Source organism: Drosophila rhopaloa, unplaced genomic scaffold, assembly GCF_018152115.1.
Source record: "Drosophila rhopaloa isolate 14029-0021.01 unplaced genomic scaffold, ASM1815211v1 contig_167, whole genome shotgun sequence".
In the NCBI taxonomy this organism is placed as follows: domain Eukaryota; kingdom Metazoa; phylum Arthropoda; class Insecta; order Diptera; family Drosophilidae; genus Drosophila; species Drosophila rhopaloa.
In genome coordinates, this window is record NW_025335047.1 from 789,660 (window position 1) to 813,352 (window position 23,693).

Consider the following 23,693-nt stretch of genomic DNA (forward strand, 5'->3'; position numbering starts at 1 on the left):
TACAAAGCCAAATGACCTTTAGGATGAGGATTTTTTTAGATCTTCCTCAGATGGTGTGGATTTCAGTTTGTCATTTTTATGGCGGCTGGGTGTCACTGGGGACCGCGTTGCAGCCAAGTTAAACAACGACCACCCAAGCACCAAATAAACAATAAGCTCCGCTCTGCGATTTCAATTGCAACTGCAAACTCGTCATCTTTTGTGGCATCAACGATTTAATTGAAATTTCATTCGCAATTCTCTCGTCGGCCAGCATTAAATAAAATCAATTTGAACAACATTTTATGGATGTGGGGAACGAGGATCAGTACTTGCCGCATAGTGCATTAATTCTATTGTGTTTATGGTGCAATTTCAATGGTAAATGACAAATGCCGAATGCTAAATGGAAATTGAAAACCTCTGTCTGGTACACACACATTACACATTTATTTAGCTGTCGCTGCATTTTATAATTGCTTTTAAGCCTCAGCAGCAAAAAGCGAGCGGCTTACCTTTGGTTTCCCCATTTGCCGTTGACATTTATTTATTTGCTTTGGGGAATTGTTGCTGCTGCTGCTGCTGCCGCTGACAACATTTCAAGTTGCTGGCACATTTGGCAACCAATGAAGTGTAAAGACCCGAGCTGCATTTTAGAAATTAAAGTTGCCACTGCGACGGCAACGGCAACGCACTCGGCGCTTTGCAGCTCAATGGATAATGGATGCGTTGTATGCTGTCAAAAATTGAATTGAAATTGATATGCGAAGCGCACGTGAGAATCGCAAGCTGCCATAAACCTGAACGGCTGTCATTTATATGGCATTTCGCATACGACACGTTGTCAACAGACGAAGTAGCAACCCTATTCGCACAGTGGTCCAGGAAGCTTTAAGTGTCATTTATATTTCAGTTTAATCAGAGGATAACTCGATAAAACCCCGCGAAAATATGTTTTGATTGCAGATTTTTAAAAGCAAAGGTGAGCCTCTGTGCATAATCGTAAAATGTGCCAAATAAATGTTTATCGATTTCGCATCACTCAGCCGCCCTGTATGCCATAATACTCGCTTGGCTTTCATCAGCAAAAATTTCACTGCGACACTTACGTTTTCATGGCAAGTTCCGCTTCTCCTCAGGCTGTTTTTTTATGCCAGGACATAAAACGCTGGATTTTTGGAGAGGTGTAAGGGAGCCCCTCCCATCTGCAAACTATGGGCGTTTCTTTTTATTTAACGCAGTCTAAGCTCAGTGGCTCACTTCTGGCATTGTTCATCCTGCTCGTAAAATGGCAAGCGACAGCGCCTAAAAGCAGACAACACGCACTGCGCCCGGAGGACATCAATCATAAGGAAGGTCTTTCAACGGGAGAAAGGGCTGCTCTGCTTAACAAAGACAAATAGGCGAGTTATCCCCGGGATCCGCTTGTTTTGACCAGAAGACAAGCATTCGCCCAATCCCAATCCCAATCCCAGTCCCAGACTGTCGGTCTGTCTGCTATTTGCGTGCATTGCGCATACGTCGCGTTGCCTTGCCGACAAATTAATCACAATCTGGCTACCCAGTCCACAGCTACATGAAAATCCTTCGCAACTCCCATCACTTTTCGACTTTTGATGCCTTTAATTTATGAGTCTGGCACGCTTGTTGCAGTCCCTTCCTTTGACTGGCAAATTAAAACAAGAATCCAACGAAATAAAAATAAATTAGAGCCGAAGCGAGTCGAGAGGAGCGTAAACAAATATAAGAAGTATAAAAAGCATTTTGCATGAAATTCCGCCTGGCCTTTGTTTCGCCCATCACGACCCCATATAAATAATGCACAGTATAAAAAATTAATTGTCAAAACAATCAATAAATTTGCTTTATGGTCCCGACTCCAATGAACGCGGGCTCGTGGCAGGGTAATGGCGCTTAAGTCGCCTTGCCTATCGAACATTTCGACTCTCCCTGGCTATATTCGTCTATATGTTATATAAATCCGGCTGTTTGTCGATCTGTGTCGCCTGCCAGTGGGCAGCAACAGCTGCCGCTGGCGGCTTCTTTGCTTTTCATTTTCATTTTGGGCATAGCCGACAGCCAAAGTGAATAGATTTCAATTTATTTTGTATATAATCCGCACGCCCCCCAAACCACCGAGCAAGTTGCGTGTGCCGAGCTCAAAAGATACAGGTATAAATTGTATACACATGCGGGCACATTTCATATAGTTAAGCGGGAGCGCACTAAAATAAATTATATTTGAAAGAATATAGCTTTCTGGGTTAATCAGGATTAAAGAAAATAGGTTTTATTTTAAAATTCCCTTGAAAATGTGTCTAAAAGTGATTGATAATCAATCAAAAAAGATTTTTACAATAGAACAAGAAGGTTTCAATTAAAGCGAACAAAAGTTTGGAAAGAACCGTTCATAACTTTATGTTTATTTAATTAAGTTTGTCGGGGCTGACAAAACCTGCCCTACTGCTAGCTAGCCCATATCGATTTCTAGTTCCCAGCATAGTGATTAAATTATTTTGAGTTCCAGTTATTGTTCGCATGGAATTTTTAAACATTAATCATACGCCACCGCTGGGCATTGGCCACCATTCCCATCACCATTGTCGCAGGATCAAATTTGTGTTTACATGAACCTGTCGTCTCTGCGGTCATTAGTGCATGCATTTTTAAGCATGTTAGAGTCACAGCTGCGATACTAGGTCACCACCTGCCGCATTTTGCCCTGTGGTTTCCTTCAAAATATAAATTGCATTACGCTCAGGGTTCATGCGGTAAGATGGGCGGAAGAACGGGTTAGTTCTAAAGCACTTATAATCGGAGATCTTTCACAACAGGGAAACGTAGAACGCCTGATGAGGTTGGGGATTCCCCGCTGTCGCTTAATGGGATTCTAAAATTCCCAACCAGATAAAATCAGCATTGCAAAAGATAGAGCATGGGACAATACACAAGTGTAGATATATACTTCAATCAATCCACATGGGAAAACAAACATTTTGGGGAGATGAAAGGCGAAGTCAAATGAACTAATGCTTTGCCCAAAAAATTTATTTGAATACTCATATTTCGCATACTACGTGTACGCTCCATCCACAAAACAATTAAGTATTCCGATTAAATATTCATTTGCTGACGCAGCAGCGCGTCACTTAATACAGCGATTCGATTCTCAAACGTCGAGGGGTCGACGTTTGGATGTTGTTTCTTATTATTGCTTTTGCCGTTCTGATTATTGCTGTTTGCCTACGTCGAAAACAGTTTGTATCTGTGTATATCTGTGTTTGCGACTCCCCCGGCAGCAGGTTAGCCGGTTTTTCAAAGGCAATCTCTTGAATTCCCACAGCAGCAGCACGAAAAACAAGGAACGAAACTAAATTCGGCAAGTCGAAGTTTATATACCGTTAAAACGACTAGATTGTTGACATATATGTTGAAAAATACTAAAGATAGGCTGTTTTTTCAGTTTTATTATATAGACGTTCAATTTTTATAAAGCTAAATTTTGTACTTTAAAATCAAAATAAAATTGAACTTTTGATTTAAATAATACTACCCTCTTCAAGGGTATAAAAAGCCGAAACCGAAATAAACATAGTATAAACATGGAACTCTCGAAGCAAAGTAGGCTAGATTTGTTGGCATCATGTGTGTTCCACACTCGCCAAAGTTCGGGTATATTAGTATTTTCCATTCCAGCGCCCCATAAACTCACCTTGGAGTCCCAAATAATTGAAAATCTGATCGGCAAAAAAGATAACAGTTTCCTTTGTCAACGGGGAAAGGCAACAATTATCGTAGCAGATTCTGTGGTCATTGTCCATGGTGTTAAACTAAGAGGCTTAACCATTAATTTGCTTTTGAGTTTGAGTTTTGAGTTTTAGTGACCAATCATTTTAAATATTCACCATGTACATATAATTAATCTGTGAGGATAAATGATTGAAGGAATTTAAGCATACGAAAATTGCAAGGGTAAATAGCTTACCATAATGATGAAATTTTTATGTCGATATCAAGATTTAATATGATTTTCGTTGTACATGCAAAAATGTGATATTTTCATAAATCAATTAAAAAGACTGGTATATCATAAAACCTTATTACTTTATAAACGTCAAAGTGTTAATAAATATTGTTTTTTTCTGTCAGCGGAAATGTTCAGTGTTCGATTATCTGGCTTTAGTTTCATGGAGCTAATGTGCACACCATGTTTATTGAAGCAGCTTTGAATTGACGGCACTTTACATATACAATTAGAGCGAATGTGGTGCGTGGCAACAATCAATGTGTCTTCAATTTGCCAAACAATCGTTTTGATTGCAATTACCAGAGAGAGGGAGCGGGGTTCCAGCACAGATACAGCATCGTCCTGATTAGTTGGTTCTTACGGATGTGGGTGGTACGTGCTGCAACTGCAGGAGAAGCACAGACCAAAGGGCACAACAGTCAGACACCACAGACCGCAGTGGATCTACACACACTGCGTGGCTTCCCTTCGCCACCAGGACGTCCGTCATCCGACTGCCAGAGATTGTGGGTTTGATGGGTTGCCCGACTACTCTTCCCATTTTCACTTGGCCAAGGTTTGCGTGCGATAATCAACATCTAGATTTTTAACTGCTTAGCATACATACAACACAACTAGGGGCTTGTTAGACCGAGCCGATAAAGAGAACAGCTACTGGGGGCCACTTGGAATGAATTTGCGTGTTCCTCTGTTGTGTTTTGTTGCCCACGCGGTGGCAACTCACTTCTTGTTTACTTGGCCAGCGGTCAATGAACTGCTTTTCCAGTTGGCACCAGCACCTGTCGCTACCAAAAATAAACAAACATTTTGGAGCATACATAGAAAAGGATCCCAATTCTCTTGGTATTCCGAGAAACTTCACAGAGAGTCAATAAAACTAGTGACAAGTGACAAGACGATTTAGAGCTTTCTAAAATCTTTGGAAGTGAAAAGGCCTTGAATGCAAAATGTTGACACTAACACCAAATATCAACTATATATTCAGATATCTTAAGAATACCTAACACCGCAGGAGCAATCGCTTTTACACTGAGCCCTTAAAAACAGGAATCGTTATCCATGAAATGATATAAATATTATTTCCAGAAAATACCTCAAAAAAAATTATAAAAAGTTCATTATTTTGCTATGATTCTAATTATATCCATGATGTCATTTCTTAAAGTGAACAATGCTAAATGGAGTTGAGACATCAAAAGCCACCGCCAAACAAGTTGTGGCTGCTGTTTTTTAGTTCGGCGATAAGCTCCTGACTCTCCACTTTAATTGTTCGCTTTAAGTCGGGGAATTCTAATTCGCTATCGCTCTATAAATTCCACTCTTTATGGCACTTGGTCCAGCTGATAACTAGAGTGCAGCGAAAAACTTTTGAGCTGGGACCAAATTAAATATCTCACTTCATGACTTGAAGGAGAGCCCCCGTCGGAGTCTGAATTTCAACGTCTGCCTCTTGGTATAATCAGCATTATGGCCAGGCATTAGGTTGAAATTTATGCGGTGATGGCGACGTATTTCCCAACTCCCCTCGACCGCAAACCATTTTAATGCGACGTCATTTTAATGCCACGAAGAGCAGACGGAAAAAATAAGAAAAGCTAGTGAAGGAGACCAAGGAAGAGGAGAAATAGCAGTCCAGTTCGGAATGCAAACATAATTTCCCCTAATGCCAGCACAAAAGTATAGGAGCTTGGCATTTGCAGTCGTTAGAGAATGCATTCAATTAGCCAAAACAACTTTATGGAGCAGCCGTTGCTGTCCGAGGGGCGTGGCCTCTCAGCCATTGGTGGGCCAGCAATCTCGGAACGCGGCACCACTTGCACCACCAACAAACCAACAATCCGGCGATAAGCGAGCACTTTGTGACGCACTGCTTCCGCAGAGTGACGTGGGTCGCTCATGACCCCGACCCCTGATCCCTGATCCCCGATCCCCATCCGTTCTGATCCGGTCTCATGTATGTAAATACGTACTGCAGATAGCATCGACAACAGGCGACGAGCGACAATCTGACAACTGATACGGGGGAATTGCTTTTGCAGACCAACTCTGACAGGCACTTACTTCTACTTGACTTGCACACTCATTTGGGGTCATCTCAGGTTCCAGAATATCATATTAAACATTTGAGTCGACACACCACAATCCGGTAAAACAATTGCTAATCGATTGTAGTCGTGTGATAGGCAATCTATATTGCTGTTAAAAGTGGTTACACGATTTTGAGTAGCTCTCAAGTTACTTTGCCATGCAATTATAGTTCTATGTACTATTCTGTAAAACTATAAGCACAGCCTGGGTCGAAAAAGTTCTGTAACTTTTTTTGGAAATAAAAATGCATTAAGTAAGCCTTTAAAACTCCCTGGCATCCCAGAGTTTTCATTTCCTATCCAATCCGACAGCAATAAGTCCTTGTAAATGAGTGACTAAAAAAACGTATTCTTCCGACGCGAACAATCATTCCTGCTTTACATTTGCATTTTCTTTTGCATACTTCAGCTGGCACTCGCACAATGCAGGGAGTATAAAATTCAGCAATAACTTCGCTGGCCAGAAAATATGACGGAAAAGGGCAGAACTTTCACGGAGAAAGAAGAAAAGCAGATGAATAAGGCTGGAAAAACTTTATGGCGATGGATTTTCTCTCGTTGCCGTCGGCAGTCGGGGACGCGACTTCATTTCATCCCATTCCTCCTCCTTCTTAAGAGACAAATTCACTTTTTGACTCGTAAAATGTATTGCAAATGTGTATGCTCATCCCGCTTCAGGGATCCATTTGCCTAGCCCATTTTCATTCCACTCTGCTCTAAAATATTACATTACTACAAATTGAAATTTTGCGCACGTTTCTGTCATTTAAATCTGTTGAGGCGGCCCAAAACCAAACGAACCAAGTATCTGCCAGATACTTTCTGTGCGAGGGGCGGTTGCCTTTACTATCAGGCGGACGGCAATAAAATAAATAACATTTAAAATGAAATATTTGATTGGGCGCATGCAAAAGGGATACAATAAAGTTGGGGCATGCAACATGTTGGGGACTGCAAAATATCGACTGAAGGTGACCTTTACTGGTGGCTTGCACAAACTTCTATCGCCGTCTAATGCATAACTTTGCATAAATTTCCCACAACCTAATCGCCAAAGTTGACTCTGCTGTAAATAAACAGAACAATGGCGCCAAGCCACAAGGAAAACTCGTTGGTGGGCGGAGTTTTCCAAGATGACAGTGAACTTGGTGGGGCATGGGCCCTGCAATTGAAGTGTGACCTCGATAACGAAGTGAAGTGTATCTGCGCGAGCGTCCAATAGAGCACTTAAAGCCCCGGCACCACGGAGCATGAAAATGAATAAGTTGCTGGAGCGCAAACATTTAACGCTTCATTAACTTTAGATAAAGCCCAGGACCAGGCAAAAGGACAAAATCGGCTGAGACAGCCCTCACATCCACCCCTCGACGAAGGGAAAAATTGAGCCCAACTTCAATCCCTACAATTAAACAGACCACCAAACGGCAGGTGGGGGCAGCAAAAATCGATGACAAGGTGACTGTGGCAGCCACTTCAGCGCGTGCCCGCTAAAATGAAAGGTTTTGGGGAATGGAAACTACGGCAGACAACAAGGCTTTACTTGAATTATATTAAAGCGTATTTTAAGTAAGATTATTAGCACTTGAATCGCCAGCATTTTAATGATTCATTTAAAGTAACTTTTATAATGTAAACACTTTTTCCCAAATGTAAGCTAAAAGAAGGCCTTAAACTGAGAAACCAAATGAAACGCCGAAAAAACATGCCTAATGATATTTATCAGTCTTTGCAGTTTTCCGAACTGTAGTAGTACTAATATCACAGATTTTGCAAATAGTTTTGGAAAACGAATGATTGCTTTTTATAGATGAATAGATTTAAATAAATACTTTAAGGGCACTCTCATATGTTAAATAGCTAAAAACCCTGTGCCCCTCTGAGTAAACAACTTATTTCGTGTGCGCATAGTGAAACAAATTCGTCACACAAATATTTAAATATTCACTTCCCCAGAAAATTAAGCCACTTACCTTCTCTCGCTTTCAAGTAGACCGTATTGGCCACAATATTCTCTAATTCCATTAGTTCCAGGTTGGCGGTTTTTTAATGAATCCTTTGGCGATCTCGAAAAAGTAGTCACAGTGGAACTGGCTGGTCCTGGTCCTCCCTTTTGATGTTGCTCCTGTTTTCGACCTTGGTTGGCTCCTTTCAACAGGGATATCGCTCTGCGTTTTACTGGGCGACTTCTTAGACTTGCAAATCTACGGCTGGCTGGCTAATTTGTGACCGTCGTCTGGCGTCCAGCGTTGCGGTATTTGGCAGCAGGGTTTCAGTTGCAGACACAGGCGTCATTTAGTTTCAAGATTGGAATTTGCAAGGCCGAAAATGTGCCCCTTTTTCAAGTTGAACCAATTTGCGCTTGATTGAATGCTGTGGGACTGCGGGCAAATGGATTTCCTCAATCTGCAAGGAAACGTAAGCGATAAAGGCGTATAAATATCTTGGTTAATTCGATTTGACAAGGGACTGCAGGGGTAAGAGGCTTACTAGTTTATGCGGGTTCAATTTAGCATTTTCACTTGGTCTTTAGCCCGAATTTAAATGAGTTAAAGCCGACGAAAGGCTTACCGATTTCGTAGCAATTATTTGATGACTCTCCTAATTTCTCACACATCAAGCAATTATCTCTCTCATGCTTTTACTTGCGGCCACTTTCAAGCTGAATTAATTATATTTTCCTTAATGCCAGGCGAAAACCACAATACCCTTTTGGCTGCTCTTGAATCTGAAGTATTCGCATGTGCATATGTATCATCTATCGTTGACGCTTTGTGGCTGAAGTTCGCCTCTTGAAAGAAGTTAGTACACGTTATGTGTACGTGTACTTGTTGTGTCACCTGTTTGTGACAAAAGAGCTGCGTGCGAATATTAAGTTTGCATATGAACACCGAGAAAAATTGCAAAGAAATGACTTCCTAACTCTAAGTTACAACATTTTTATTTTAAGTGAAATGCATAATTATCTCTGTAGAACATTTATCATGAATTTGGAAACGCCTTTTTAATTTAGTTTTAGGTGAATGATGTACATTTTCCTTTATTAATATCAACGTAAATGTTGGTTTCCGATACATATAAACATATCCAGCTGGTTTTGACGGTGTATTTCTAGGCGTGAGTGAGTTCCATCTTGTGGTTGTAGCCCGGCAAAAACAGAGTCTTTGGGAAGGGGATGGGAGTTGAAAAGCCACAGCATACTTAGCCCACCTTGATGGCTGTTGGCCTTCTGGAGGTGTCAGTAATGTTGCGGTCGACAGTGTGTCGCTTTTATTAATCATGGACGCACTGACAAGGGGCGTTTCGGAGTGGGAATACCAAAGGCATCGAAAGCCGATGCTGGGACCCCGGTTCCCGACTGGCAGGCCTTCTACGTGTGGGCATGCCCTGTGAAGTCGAGTGTCACGAGCAACTTATAGCAAAATAATTGAATGACACAAGTTTTCCTCTGCTGCGTGAAGGCATTTACAAGTTCGCAGGGTCCATGAGCTGTATGGCAACCAGATGATTTCAATAATACTTTTTTTTAGAAAACGTTTTATGACCTCGGGTCCGTATTTGCACTTATCAACTCTTATGTGCGTCATAAAGTTGTTGGTGTTTCTTTATTTATTGGCTCTCGCATAGGCCATTTTTAATTAAAAATGAACTCACGATGCTACGTATAGATCTATTTGTTATAGAATAGCCATCCAAACCGCACCATGTGCTGGATGCACATCAATCAAGGCTGGAAAGTGTGGCCATGCGAATGTTTACTTTCAAAACAATTTCAAGCAAAAAAGCGGCCACTTTTTGGCAGCCCTGGGCTAAATTAATTGTTTCTGAAATGCGTAGCCAAATAAATGGGAGGGCAGAACCAATCAAGCTTAATATATTTGGAACCCCCTCTAATAAACAAGGCTTTTACGTCCGCCATGTATTATTCAGTCCTCGAATGGGCATGAATATGGCCATTTCATTTACACTCCACGCGAGGTGCGGAGCCATAAAGTGCGTTCTAGTGGCCACTAAAAGAGCGAAACACCAACGGCATCGGAATGGGCCCAGATTGTAGAGCATTGACGACTCACATCCACATCCTGGCATCTCCTGTCTAGTTCACCGATTGTCTGGGGGAGAAATTGAGGAATGAGCGGTGGCTGCGCACGTTAAAAGCCTCTTTATTGAACATTTGCGCCATTAGGCCCGTTTGCTGAAGCTGTGCAGGCTGATGTTGCTGTCACAACGACGACGGCATAAAAAACTCAACCGCCAAACGATGTTGTCAGTCATCCACTCACAACCACACCCACATTCACCCCGTGTGTGCCTGCACCAGGCGACGCCATTATGAAAATGTTACGAAATGGCGCAAATGTGCATGGGGCTCATAACGAAATTAAGCGGCAGCATTACGGCCACTTTTTCAACACTTCCTGGAAAAGTGGCAACAAAGCTAATGTCATTTTCCGTAAGACTTCATTTAAGGCTGATTTCGTTAAAAAAAATAAAAGTAATAATGGATCAATAATTTTTCCATTGTAACATGGTGCCCAGCTAAGGTTCCAAAGAACAGTTCTGAAAGCTCAGTTTATATACTTCAACATTCAATAGTAGACTTAGCTTTTATTTAAAAAGATAACGGAAGCTAACTTTGACAAGCCGAAGTTTTGATAAACTGTTTTAAACTTGGTTTGTATTTTGGAGTCGTTTTTGTATCATTTCTACTGTGTAGGGGTAACCAAATTTTCAAAAAATGGCTTTGCAGAAAAGTGACCTAAAACCTGCACTTCTAAGCCCATAACTTTTCGTACAGACATCCGATTCCAAAGTGGCATACTACTAAATGATTGTGGTTTAATTCTCTAAAAAACTGTGTTTTCAACTTGGTTTGTATTTTGGGGTCGATTTTTCGACCCCTTTCCAAATTTGCGAAAAATGTCTTCGGAGAAAAGTGACCTAAAACCTACACTTTTAAGCCCATTCATAATGAATGTGGTTTAATTCTATATTAGCTCTATTACATTTAATGGACAGTTGCAGAGGATAACCAAAGCTTTTCTTAATGTTTTTGATTGATTTTCGTAAAAAAGGGAGGAAGCTATTTTTCCCAATAAACGTCTTAGTTATATATTCAACACTTCTTATTACAGTAATCCCCAAAATTAAGATATTTTCTCAGATAATCATTCCTGTTCACATCCAATTAGGGGTTCCTCATGGTATCTACATTTCCTCTTGGTCCGAAGCAGCCGTTGTTTTGGCCTCCATCACCATTAACTTGTACTCAAACCGCTAGCCTTTATCACCTGTCGCAGGTAAATTGCTTCTATCTGCTTCGGAGTTTCTGAGATTTTCGCATAAGGGGGAGGCAGGTAAGTGATCCAACATCAGAGGATGTAGTTTCGAGGACAACTTGACAGCGGCCTTAGTTGAGAAGCGCATTAACTAAATTATGGAGGAGAGCAGCTGCCATCGATTGGGCGGTGTAAGCAGCCTCAAGCGTTCAAGCTATTGACTTATTAATTAAGACAAAGCAGTCAGCCCCAAATGTCAGTCCGCGGATGATGGAGAGGGGAGAAGGGCACTGAGGTTTGGACAGAAACAAGGCATATCATCCCTTATCACATTTATGACAGTCATGGCCATAACCAGAAGCTCGGAATACGTCAATTTAAATGCCAAACGCGAAGTTTGAGTCACTGAGGGAAAAACGTTCTTAAAATTTATTTATTAACATCGAATCATATATAAATGTATAAATAGTTAATATAAAAATTAGTCAAAACGTTATTGAAAAAACAAAACCGTTAAGAATTATAATGAGGTGGAGTTAAGCTTCGCGTTTTCTTTCTTCATCAGTTATTTGCAATTGGAAATATTAAGAAGTATCCATCGAAATTTTCTCTCAGTGCAAAGGCATTTCTCGCAATCCACCACGGCCCATGCATAGTCAAGTAGGCAGGGTAGAAATAGCGACACGAAGGAGCAGTTTGGGACTGGCGGAGGACAACCTCAATCATGGGAATGCCCAAAACGGATATCCTCAGCGCGTTTTGCCCAACCCCGTGAGTTATGGAGTCGCCTGCATCCTGTTTCTGTCTGCATTTTGCTGCTGATGCTAGCAAAAAGCGTAGAAAACGCAAGCCGGAAAAAAACAGAGTCGAGTAAAGCGAGTCATATTGCCCACTTGGCTTTCGTTTTTATTTGCTCTGCTCGTGCTGCCTTCCGTTTATTTTTCCCATTTTTTTCTTTTTGGTCCCCACATATTTTTGTGCTTAAGCTTCGTTATGGTTCCACCCAGTTCCGCTGCTGCTCTTGGCTTTCCCGCACCTCTTTGAGCCGTGTTAATTTTGCTCTGAATGCGCAATTTATTTGCGTTAAACTTGGACGTGCATGTGGGCGGTCGGTTCTATCCTGTATGTGGTTCTATTTCCCGCACCCCCGATTTTTGCTTTGGCTCCAGCTGGGTGCGGCTTCCTCGATTTGGCTGGCTGGCTGGCCGGCCAAAGGATCAACTTTTCGCCAGGCGCCCTGTGGCATTGCATGTCCTTCTTGTAGCAGCACATACGTGCGGAGGACTTCTACAAAATGTTTTCACTTTAATTTGCAGTCGCTGCAAAATTTTAATCAGCCCTCCTCTCGCTGAGTTTTTATGCTTTTGTCCGCCTTTCTATTTCGTTTTCCTATTTAGCACTTTTCTTTGCATTATGAGTCGGTAATTAGAAACGCGAGGCGATTTAGAAAGCCACAGAAAACTTTTATGTTTGACTTTTGACAATTGCTTAAACGAAAAGTGGAGTGACATTTTAAACTAATAGGAATTTACTTTATAAATAACTAGCTTTTGTAAATATAAAGCATTCGAAGGAATTTGCACAAATTTAAAGTGTTTTACTTCTCCCATTTAAAAAACCTATGTTTAAAAACCTCAACAAGAGTTATCTAGTTTAAACTAGTTCAAAGTGAGCCCTGTATTATTGTCACAATTTAGGGCTATTGCGTACCCAATTATTTGGTTGCACTTCTAAAGCGTGATATTTCCACCGCTTGACAAGCAAACACAAACCATATTTGTGTATATAATACTTAACTGCTCAGTGGACCGCAAAGATGTGTCAGTAGGTGTTGTATAACATTGCATTCGCATTAACACAACGAGGGGAACTGAACTGAGAGGGAACTGATTGCCAGTAAGGACAGCCACAAGTATGCGGTTAGTTGGACCAATACTCGATTGACTTATGATAATGGAAAATAGGCGAGACTCTGCGTAATAACATCAGTATTACTTTTTCTTTCGAGTCATCGGAAATCAGAGACACATTTTAAGATAGATACACCGGGCAAAAAAACAATCTGTGATCCTCGAAATAAATTTCATATTCAAATCGAAAGATGTGTAATATTTAATTTTCAATTCTAAATAATGAACGTTTATGGGTTTTTATTTTCCCTCTATGTTAGCCTAAGACCAAGGCAGTAGACCAGTCTTTACTATGAAATATGTGTTGAACCACATTTCAGCATGAATTTAGAGCAAGATAACCTCAGTCCAGTGTGCTAGACTGGTGTCATTTTTCCTGCTGGCAATCAATAAAGCAGCGCGCCAACAACTATGCCAAAAATGACCCAGTTCGCTGGTCCTGAGAGCCACAGACCCTCCGCAAGGACATGCAGCTGCCAAGCGAAGCCATTTTTCCTACTACTACTACCCCTTTTAAATTTTCCTGGCATGACAGCTATGCGGTATTGGTTGGAAAAACAAGCGAGAAACTAGTCGAGATTGGTCTTGATTGGTTTGCAGTTTTTTTTATTTTCCCCACCTTTTTTCCACCGCTCATTTTTCTCGTTTTGAAAAGGGTTGAGTTGAGCCACGAGCGGAAAGAAATTATGATTTGACTCGCATTGACTCGATTGAGTTCTACCCACAAAAACACGTATCTGCAGATCGAACCACTTGGAAGATTCTGCTAGAACTGGAAACGTTTTGAATTGCTGCGAAACGGAGATACACTTAAAAGCTGCTGCATACTTTGAGGCGCACTGGAGCGTTGGATGGCGAAAGGTCCTGGCTCGGATCTCCTGGATGTCCTGGCCCCGGCTGCTTCGACCTGTTTGCATGCATAATTTGCCCTACCACTCACATATGCATATACAAAAGGACCCTGCACATATGTCCGCATATTCTGTGTGTGTGGAAAATGGAAAGCTTTCTCGTAGCTTATTCATGTTTCTTCTTTTTTGATTTCCCCAAACGCTGTCAACGCTTGACTCCCAGGACTCTCTCTGCTAATTTAAGCTTTAATAAATTGCATTTGAATTTCGAGCACAATGCGTGTTCGTTTTCCTCTAGTTGGGCGTGACAAAGCGCTCGCTGATTATTTGAATAGAATATATGTGGCATGACGAAATATTTACCAAAAACAAACCATTTCTCACAATAGCAATTTTTTTTTCGACTTTTTCGGGAAACTGTTTTAAGCTCTTGTTTTAAATTAAATGTGATTTCCAGCGTTATAGCATAATTAAATTGGCAGAACATGAACATTCCCATTGTCTTCTAAATATTTTCTTCAAAAAGACAAGAGTTGTTCCTATCAAATGTTGGTTGTGTACTCTTTGCACCACTTTCGACGCATTTATTTTAATGATAAAAAAAATGTTAAATTTATTTCTTTAGGTATCTTTAAAAGTTGATTCTTTTTTATAATTTGTGCTAATATAATTTGAGTAAGGGACATATTTTTGCTAGTATAATGTTTGGGCTGATCATAGTGCATCAACGTCCAAAAACCAATATTACCATTGATTTACTTTTAGTTAACTTTATAAATATTTGCTAAGAAAATGGTTGCCTGAAAAGTGGTTTCCCCAGAAGCAATATTTTTTCCTTGCTGCTCGCTAAATTTTGAACATTTTCTTAGTGTGTGTGCTCAAGGGTGTAAGTGTGTGTAAGCGAACAAGTTATGATTTATGCATGTGGGTCATTGCTGTCAACACAAAGTGAAATAAGGCAAACATATTGCCACCGCCCTGGAACAATAACAAGGCACAAAGGCCGGATGCTGGGTGGCGGAAAGGGGAGGACGTCTGGATTTTATGCCTCACTAGGCACCAAAATACAAGCCAAGCATAGACACACTGGCACTTGTGTGAGGGCCTCCGCCTACGGCCAAAAAGTATTTAAACTTATGCAACATTTCCAAGAAATACCATCGAATATTTATGCGAGAATGATTTATGAATATAACATAAGACTTGGCAACCAAGGAAATGCGGTGGCCCATCCGTTTGGGAATATTAATTGAATGTGATGGAAAAATAAACTTTGCCAAGTTGCAGTGTCTGAGTTTTCGCTGCAAACCGAAATACTTTAAATGTCAATGGGCGTATACGCAATTTTCATGGACACAAATCCAAAGCATACTTTTAAGCGTTTCGTCACCTATCAACCAAGATAAGTGTAAAAACAAATCAATAATTTAGCACTGGTTTATTTTCTTTCAGGTTTAATATCAATGTATTTTTTCAAACCTCCCTTTATTTTCTCTAACATTAATGAGTGTCAAATGCAAGCAAATGGTTTAAATTAATAATATGTTTGAGTTGCGGCAGATTAAAAAAGGGTTTTCTTAAAGTGGATTCTGGGAATTCAGTTGAACAAAAAGGCGAAAACTTTTAACCTTTTTAGGCGTTTTTCAAACATCAAAGTGGACAAAACTCATAATATTCCCCTCTTGGCATACTCATTTTAATAGACTTTTCACAAGCACGACTGGACACTTTTCTGCCACTTTTATAGCTGCTGTCCTTGCTGCGATTAGCATATTTTTTCTAAGCTATTTAAAAATCGATTTATTCGCTGGCACAGAAAACCATTGACAGGCAATTAAAGGCTACAAGAAAAAGCTAATGATATTTTTCGGCCCCGGAGAAATGAGTTTTTGAGACACAAACGCATCACCAAAATTGTTCTTCCTTTTTCCAGCGCTTTAATATTTTTTGGCGCCTGCTCTCTGCTTTGTGCTCGTCCTTTGATCAGTGGCAGTAAAGAAATAGATTAAAAGTCCATTAAGTTACTTTTGTGCCCCCCATATTGATGGGAATGCTTCGGGGCTAAAATGGAGCAGTACACCGATGGCATCATGAAATTTATTGCATCCCGAAGAAGGGAAAAATTATAAAAGAACAGAAATAATAAAATGAATTCAATGTAATGTAATGTCTTCTTGTCGTATTTGTACAATTCTGTTCAGTAACTTTGATTTACTGGAACATTTGGCCCATGCTGATTACGAAAAGTGTTAGTAGTTTATATTTTAAGAAACAGATTTGTAATTACCGTACCAATGATTGAGATGCTGAAAAATACTTTTTACGAAAACGAATATGCCCTCTGGTACCCTTTTCTAAATTAATGAATACTTCTGGGACCTATTTTTAAATGCCTCCTGACACCTCAGAGAATAAATAATGCCATAGATAAAAAGTAAAGGTAGAGTACAGCAGGACTAAATATTCAAAGCGAACGCGCAGTAAATGATTCACTGTCAGCCAAGATACATGAGCTCCACCAATAGCAATTTAAATATTTACCAGCCTCCGCTGGCGGAGATGCGAATGAATGCCATGTGCGTGCGTCTCTGTTATCGGCCAAGTTATAAATTGGGCTTTAAGCAGCCCTACCTTTTCGGCCGGCGCTTTATGGCGCCCATAAAATATGATGGCCGCCGATATCCAGCCACCCGGCGTTTTCCCGCGCTTCGGTTCGCTCACCTACGTAATTGAATAGAGCACTTCCATAATGAAGTCGACTGCTGGAGCTCCCGAATCTCGATGGAACCGCAAAGGCAGCAATCATCGAGAGCATTTGCCTTCGGGCAGATGAGGAAAACTAGGAGGTGGTGCTGGATTTTCGGTGGTAGTTGCAAAAATGCGTCTGCGGTTAACAGCCAGCGACCACCAGTCGTCGGTCTGCGAATGTTTGCATCAAGTAAATGGGCAAATACAGACAGTCGAACCCGAATAACATCCCTCGGGCTTCTGTGCTGGACACAGAGTTATTCAATCTATTTGATGCCAGTTCGGACATAGTTAATTTGCACCCTGCACGCTTTAATTGCCGGCCGAAAGGATTGCCAGACCAGCTTTGATTAGCTCTTAGATAAATTGCCTCTGGCACTCAGTGATTGAGTGGGACTCCATATTCCTAACAAGGCCACTTTGCCGGGCTTATTAATGGGCGGGGATTATGAACGCGAGAGGCAATCAAGCAGCTGACAGATCCTGGCCAAGTCAAAAACAAACAAACACGAACTAGAGAACGGCCCACATCAATAAAAACCGAACTGAAGTTGATGGCCGACAAGAAAACACGTTTGGCTGACCGGCTCTTGAGCTGGCCCATTAACGCTTGAGCTGGCCTCTTTCTTGGACACTTGAACTTGGCTTAGGGGAGTTTGTGCTTCATTGAGCCATGAGATTTCATTAATAAAAAATGGCAAAAATGGAAAGCAGCTCTAAGAACGCTTCGGAATGCTGCTGGGAAATGGTTTGGAGCGGTGGCAGGCGGATTTAACTATTCATGAGTGAAAGTCGCGCACTCAAACAGGACATGCGAAAGGAGGGAATTATGGGCGGAAAGCATCAGGGTAACCACCGTGAAAACTAAGTGGAAGCTTTGGGGGTAGACGTAGCATCTCACGGGTACTTAAAATAATAAAATATACCCTAAAAGAAGAAGCGAGTAAAATATGTGTGATGAGATATGGAATGTAAAGTGTACATGATTCTATAAACAAATTAGGCGAAATAAGCTTTGAGAGGCATTAATGTTAAGGAAGATCAACCAATATGTATGTATGTAGCAAAGAACAAAGAAAACTAGTCTTAAAACCATTGTAACTGAGGTAAGTATATTTTTATATTTCATCGCCTTATGAAAGTTCATTTACACAACACAGGATAGTTAATGGACACAAAACTGCAAAGTTTTTATCCCACATCAAAAGTGATTCAGCACTCTCATCGAACACACCAATAATATCCGACTGTCAAGGGCCTGGGAGTATTTAAGACCAGAGCAGAAATTGGAAAAACATGTACGAATGCCAAATGCCAAAAACAGGATGGTCTGGGGAGTCATCCAAGATTGGAGGGACAGGCAAGCCGTGAAAAGCGGAAGCATGTTTCGATGGTCCCGGCGCGTTCAATTGCGAACAGCGGGACAAGAGCCTTATGGATAGAAGGCCCCTGAAAGATAACTGAGCTAGTCCAATGGGAAATGGAAAATCTGCGCCTGTTGGTTGCTGGATTCTCCCTAATTTCTGACGCTGGGGGCGACATTTTAATTGAAATGTACGTGGCCCTAATCAACAGAACAAAAACAAGACGGGGAATGGGGTAAATCCCATGTTCCTGCCCTGCAGGCCAAGTACAAAACAAATTTCTGGGAAAACTCGACGACATGTTAACAGCAATCAGGAGCAGGAAAAGTCCAGATAGCTTATTACGAAACGCTTTTGGCCAGGCAATCACAATAACAATTCCTGTACAAATGCGCACGGGGGCAAATACTTGTTTGCAATTTTATGTAGATTACAACCGAAGGTTCCTTGCGTTCGTTTCATTTCGGTATCCTTTTCTCCCACATTGAGTTCATAAAATGTCATGACCATAAACCCTTTTTCAGACAATTTAAGCCAAAGCAGCGTGAGGATTTGTTGGGTTACTGCGCTCAAGGTTTACGAGCCAACTGGATTTAATTCGGCGAAACTGTGCGGCCAACAAAATGGCCACACAACTTGAGTTAAATCGAGTCGCCTTGACTTACCCCGCCTCGCGTTTTCCCCTACTATATGTTTTCATTTATCTCTGGCTTATTTATTTGCCATTATTTGACATTTTCGAATGACACCAACTTTCGCAACATCCCCGTTACTAGTTACTAGTTGGTCTACCCAGTAAGTGCAAAAAATAACTGACTAAACTCAATTGCGTGACTTTTGTTTTCAGTTTCTGTAGTCCCCCAGCGTTTTGAATGTCACATGGAAACATAATAAACATAGTAACATAAAAACAAAAATGACCAGAGGGTGATGTGTTAAAAGCTAACTTTTCTTCGTAGAACTTGAGATTTAAATGACAAATAAATTATCCGATGACGACTGTACTTTATGTTGAATAAAACGAGATGTTTTCGTGGAAAAAGAGAAATTAAAAGTTTAAAAACAATACGTAATAATTAAAAGATAGCAATTGCAATTATAATGTCCAACTCATTCAAAATAAAAAAGCCCCAAAATTGTTGTGCACATAATTCTCAACTGTTTAGTTTAATGATTAATTTTTGCATGAATTATTTCCGGTCAAACTAAGCCAATAAGCATTTGGAAATTCCAACCAGAAATTACAGCACAAACTATTTGTCATGCTCCCAATTGACGTCATGTTGGTCAAATTGGTTGCACTTTTTATTCACACCATGCCCACCGCCCAAAAGACAAGGTCATCGGAGGGCAGAGCCCCCAATTGGCCCGGGGCTAACATAAATGCATAAATCTGCTTAACGAGAATAACCAGAATAAAACCGAATAACAATACATTTTGGATAAGGTAAGTACCACCCACCATTTTAAATTGTATTTACGAAGCTTTTTGCTTTTACACCAGCTAATTATAATTAAAACTTTGTTTTATTATTAAAGAACTTTTTGTTACTTCAACAAACACCATGAAAACTATGTAAAAGCACTTTTCAACTAATAAAGAGAATCTATTAAACAAAATGGAAATAACAAAGTTAGCGAAATAATTTTTGCTAAGCCAGTAGAGAATAAGGAATGAATGCGTTTCCCATTAATAAAAGGAATTCTGCAATAAATAAAACAAAGTCAGTAAACAGAATGAAATGTCATTTGGTTCTAAATATAAATAGAACATGTTTAAGCTACTTTGAAACTTCTTTTAAAGGATTAAGCTTTGTGAAACGGATAAAAATATTCTGCCTTTGGTAAGTTCTCATTCATTAGAAGTTTGCTTTTGTCAACACAACAATTAGCTGCAATTAAAGTTTGGTAACAAAGTTTCGGCCAACGACAAAATCTGGCTCGGGCAACTTTCCAAGTGCGCCAGCTCAGGAGGGGTCAAAAACATTTGGGCTGAGAATGGCAAATATGTTTCGCCAAAATCTTGAGCAAATGAGGGAAGTATTTTTCCAACTGCTAATCAGCAAACAGAAAAGAGTACCTTAAGTCTTGCCATGAACACCAGATGTAAGAGATGTTTCTCAACAAATTCCTCTTAGAATTTAATTTGGGCAGCAGCTGAATCTGAAGTTAAAGTTGAAGCTGCCAACTGCCAGTAAAATGGAATAAATTGCACAGAATGCTGAATGCACACGAGTAGCGTAATATTTATGCAGCGGAAGCTTCACTGCTCCAGAGATGCTTGGCTGCATTTCAATGGCGAGTGTGTAAACACCCTCCCAAAAATATATTTTTATATATGTACATCGTCTGCACCCTAGCTGGAAAATAAGGGAAGAATTCTTGCAAATGAACACAAAAATGGGGGAAAAAATTCGAACAAATTAAAAGCTCGGGAATGCGAATAGTTTATGCCTCGCAAGTGGGATTCAAGCACTTAGCAGGACCTTTTGAGCTCAAGATCCTTGGGCTAAAGTTCCCGATGGCATACCCGGCGAATACCCATTACCTAAACAACAAGGAAACAACGGTTGAGCAAAATCTTTTGTATGCAGCACAAAAGAAGCGAAAGCAGCAAAAACCAAAGGCAGACGGAATCGAGGGAGCGACGAGCCTTGCAAACACAAGTCGGGATAAGTTGTCAGAAGAGGCTAAGAATGAGAAACAGGACCTCAAACCAACGAAAAATACTCGCTGCTCCCAAGTTGAATTTGTTTAGCTTTTTTTTTGGTGGGTGCTGCAACTTAAACATTCCAGTGACGCCTTGAAGGCAAAAAGTCATTGGCCTTCTCTAGCTTTTTATAAAAGAACAAGATATCAAGAGGAGTCGGAACAGAAACTCTTCAGAATCGAGCAATCAGCAATTGACTTGTATAACCCATGAAAATCGCAGACAGGTAAAGCCACATCATATGATAATCATGTGATAATTTCTTTTGTCGTTGCATTTGGCGCTGAGTCATAAACGTTTGGCCTATTGAAAAATACAATTAGAAGTCCGCGGCAAAAAAGTGACAATAAGTACAAAAAATAACAGCGGCAAAAAAAAAAAATATTTTAAAATATCGCAATAGACAATGGCTAATTTGCATGGTGTGAAAATTATCGAGACACGACAAACGCAATTGGGCCATAGGCAATCAAAGTCAAATAGATATATCCAGATATCTGAGAGAGTGGGTGCGGATGGGCGTGTGACCAGTGAATCACGCTTAAAAGCGCATATATTGAAAGTGTTATGTGGATCAAGGACGGTACAATTAAAAAACTGGGTCAAAATCCACTGATATCGAATTAAAGATTGTTTGTTTTATGAATGTTTTGAATTGCCTGCTAATAAATTAATAATTTCCTTGCACATTTCACATCAATTATTTGATTTTTTGTTGGATCCATTTTGTTGTGGTCAAAATAATAGGAAATAATTCGTTATTTAAAGATTCGGAAATAATTCTAACACAGTAAAACTTCATCAAACGTTTCTGCTCCATATCTCCCTTCTTGATCTCCAAAAATATTTATATAAAGACGGCCATACACGCATGACGCTGACTTTTCCGTTCTGCTTATTTGATCGCCGCAATATGGCATCGGAATTTTGTATATGTTTATTGTTATTGTTGCCGCTTTGAACAGTTCCATTCATTCGTGATAGCCGCCATACATTCCAGGCGACTCCGTCAAGCCTTCCATTCATGCGGATTGAGGCGGAGCGGTACGGGGGCGGGCAGAGGCTCAGCGATTCTGTATTCTAATGGGAGACCTTGGGCGAGTTGAGAAACAACAAGTCAACAGCACAGTAGCGACAGACCCACTGATGATATGCGGGCTTCGTTCCCTGGTCCGCTTGCGAAATCGCCTTTTCGTTGTGATTTTCTCAGGCGACTTGTTTTCTATTACATAATAATGAGCGTAATTACTTTAAAATGTAAACACGGCCGTGTAAACCGCAGCAAACAAAACAAAAAATAACTGGCGCAATAAATAATTCGTTGGCGGTTTAATTATTAACTTTGGAAAATATATTTGAAAATGTTGTCGGCCGGGCCACCTGCTATGAATAATTAGATATTTAAAAAAATACCTATTAACCCTAAATTATTTCATTGGTAATGACTTTAGACTATTATTGAAAATTGATTTTAAGCAGATTTTATTTTTAGCTGCCATGAGATAGGAAAAATTAAATTTTCATGTGTGCGAAGGAATGTCATATACGAATCAATTATTTATTGGCACTCCAAGCATTTTATTAATGGAAGCCAATTTCTTTTATATACAGAGAGAGATACAATTTTAATAAAAGGGCTTTCTAAAATGTATGTTCTTAGCTTTTATATTACATATTTTATATTGTTAGAACTATAATATTTCTAGTACGCAAAAAATAAACAATATACATTAATTATTGCGCGCTAATCAACGGTTTAATAATGTATTCCATTATGTAGCTCACAAATCAAGCCGATCATCTGGTCTTGAACCTGACAAAATTAGATTATTTGCTTTGGCCAGGCAGGGGATATAAATACAGCGGGCGGTACAAGTGTCAACCCACATTGCCGACAATAATGGCCAAGGCCTGGGTTTTGACCAAGTCCGCCTCTTGGCTTTTACCACTCTGGGGAATAAAGTAAGGCCACCTGTGTCTACTCCTTCTGTCATTCTGCATACGTCTGTTTGTGTGTGTCTGTCAAACTTCATTTGAATACTATGACGATGTATTATTGACATTGTGTACATGTTTTAATTTGGCATTTGCCGCCGGCCCCGATTCCCCGCCCCACGCCCTCCGCCACCTGCTATTAATTCAAGGAGGAACGGCGAAAAAAAACAAAAACCAACAACAGAAATAAATAAATAAAAATAAAAGCGGTTTGTGCTTGACGTCACAGTGACGTCATTTGGAATCGACAGCATATACAATGCATAAACATTCATTAAATCATTCTATTTCAAAGTGTCTAAGCAAGTCCAAGCGCCGCCTTGTCAGAAACAGGTTCTTACTTTCGAAGCCCCCACGTGAGCACTTAAAATTTGTGAATTTTTCATTGGAAGTCAGTGATTTGATTACATTTTTAACTCTAACTAATAAAAAATTAATTATTATTATTTAGAAATAGAAATCAAAAATTGTTAGTCTTTTTGAGCATAGTTGCTCATATTCTTAAGCTGTCATTCTGTTGGTTTTCCATTGAAATTTTCAATTTATTGATTGAATTTTTCAAATGCAACTTACTATTTGCATTTGCTGCTGCACAAACATTTCGTGCATTTGTTCCATTTCCAAGAAATACATGTATTTATCATGCACACACATTAAAAGTGTACGTTTTAAAATATTTTTGAACTATTTTTTATTACTAGCTTTGCTTTGGATTCCGATCCCGTTGCATGTTTACATTTCATTCG

At 40.1% G+C, this 23,693-nt stretch overlaps 1 protein-coding gene across 2 annotated transcripts in view; it reads right to left on the reverse strand.

Moving 5' to 3' along the window:
* Positions 1-23,693, reverse strand: part of LOC108040712 (G protein-coupled receptor kinase 2) — a 49,283-nt gene that overhangs the window by 16,540 nt on the left and 9,050 nt on the right. For both annotated transcript variants that reach the window (XM_017118282.2, XM_017118280.2), the window contains one exon: positions 8,064-8,496. In XM_017118282.2, the coding sequence (XP_016973771.1) occupies positions 8,064-8,115 (52 nt within the window). In that variant the 5' untranslated portion in view covers positions 8,116-8,496. The remainder of the gene's footprint in view (positions 1-8,063; positions 8,497-23,693) is intronic.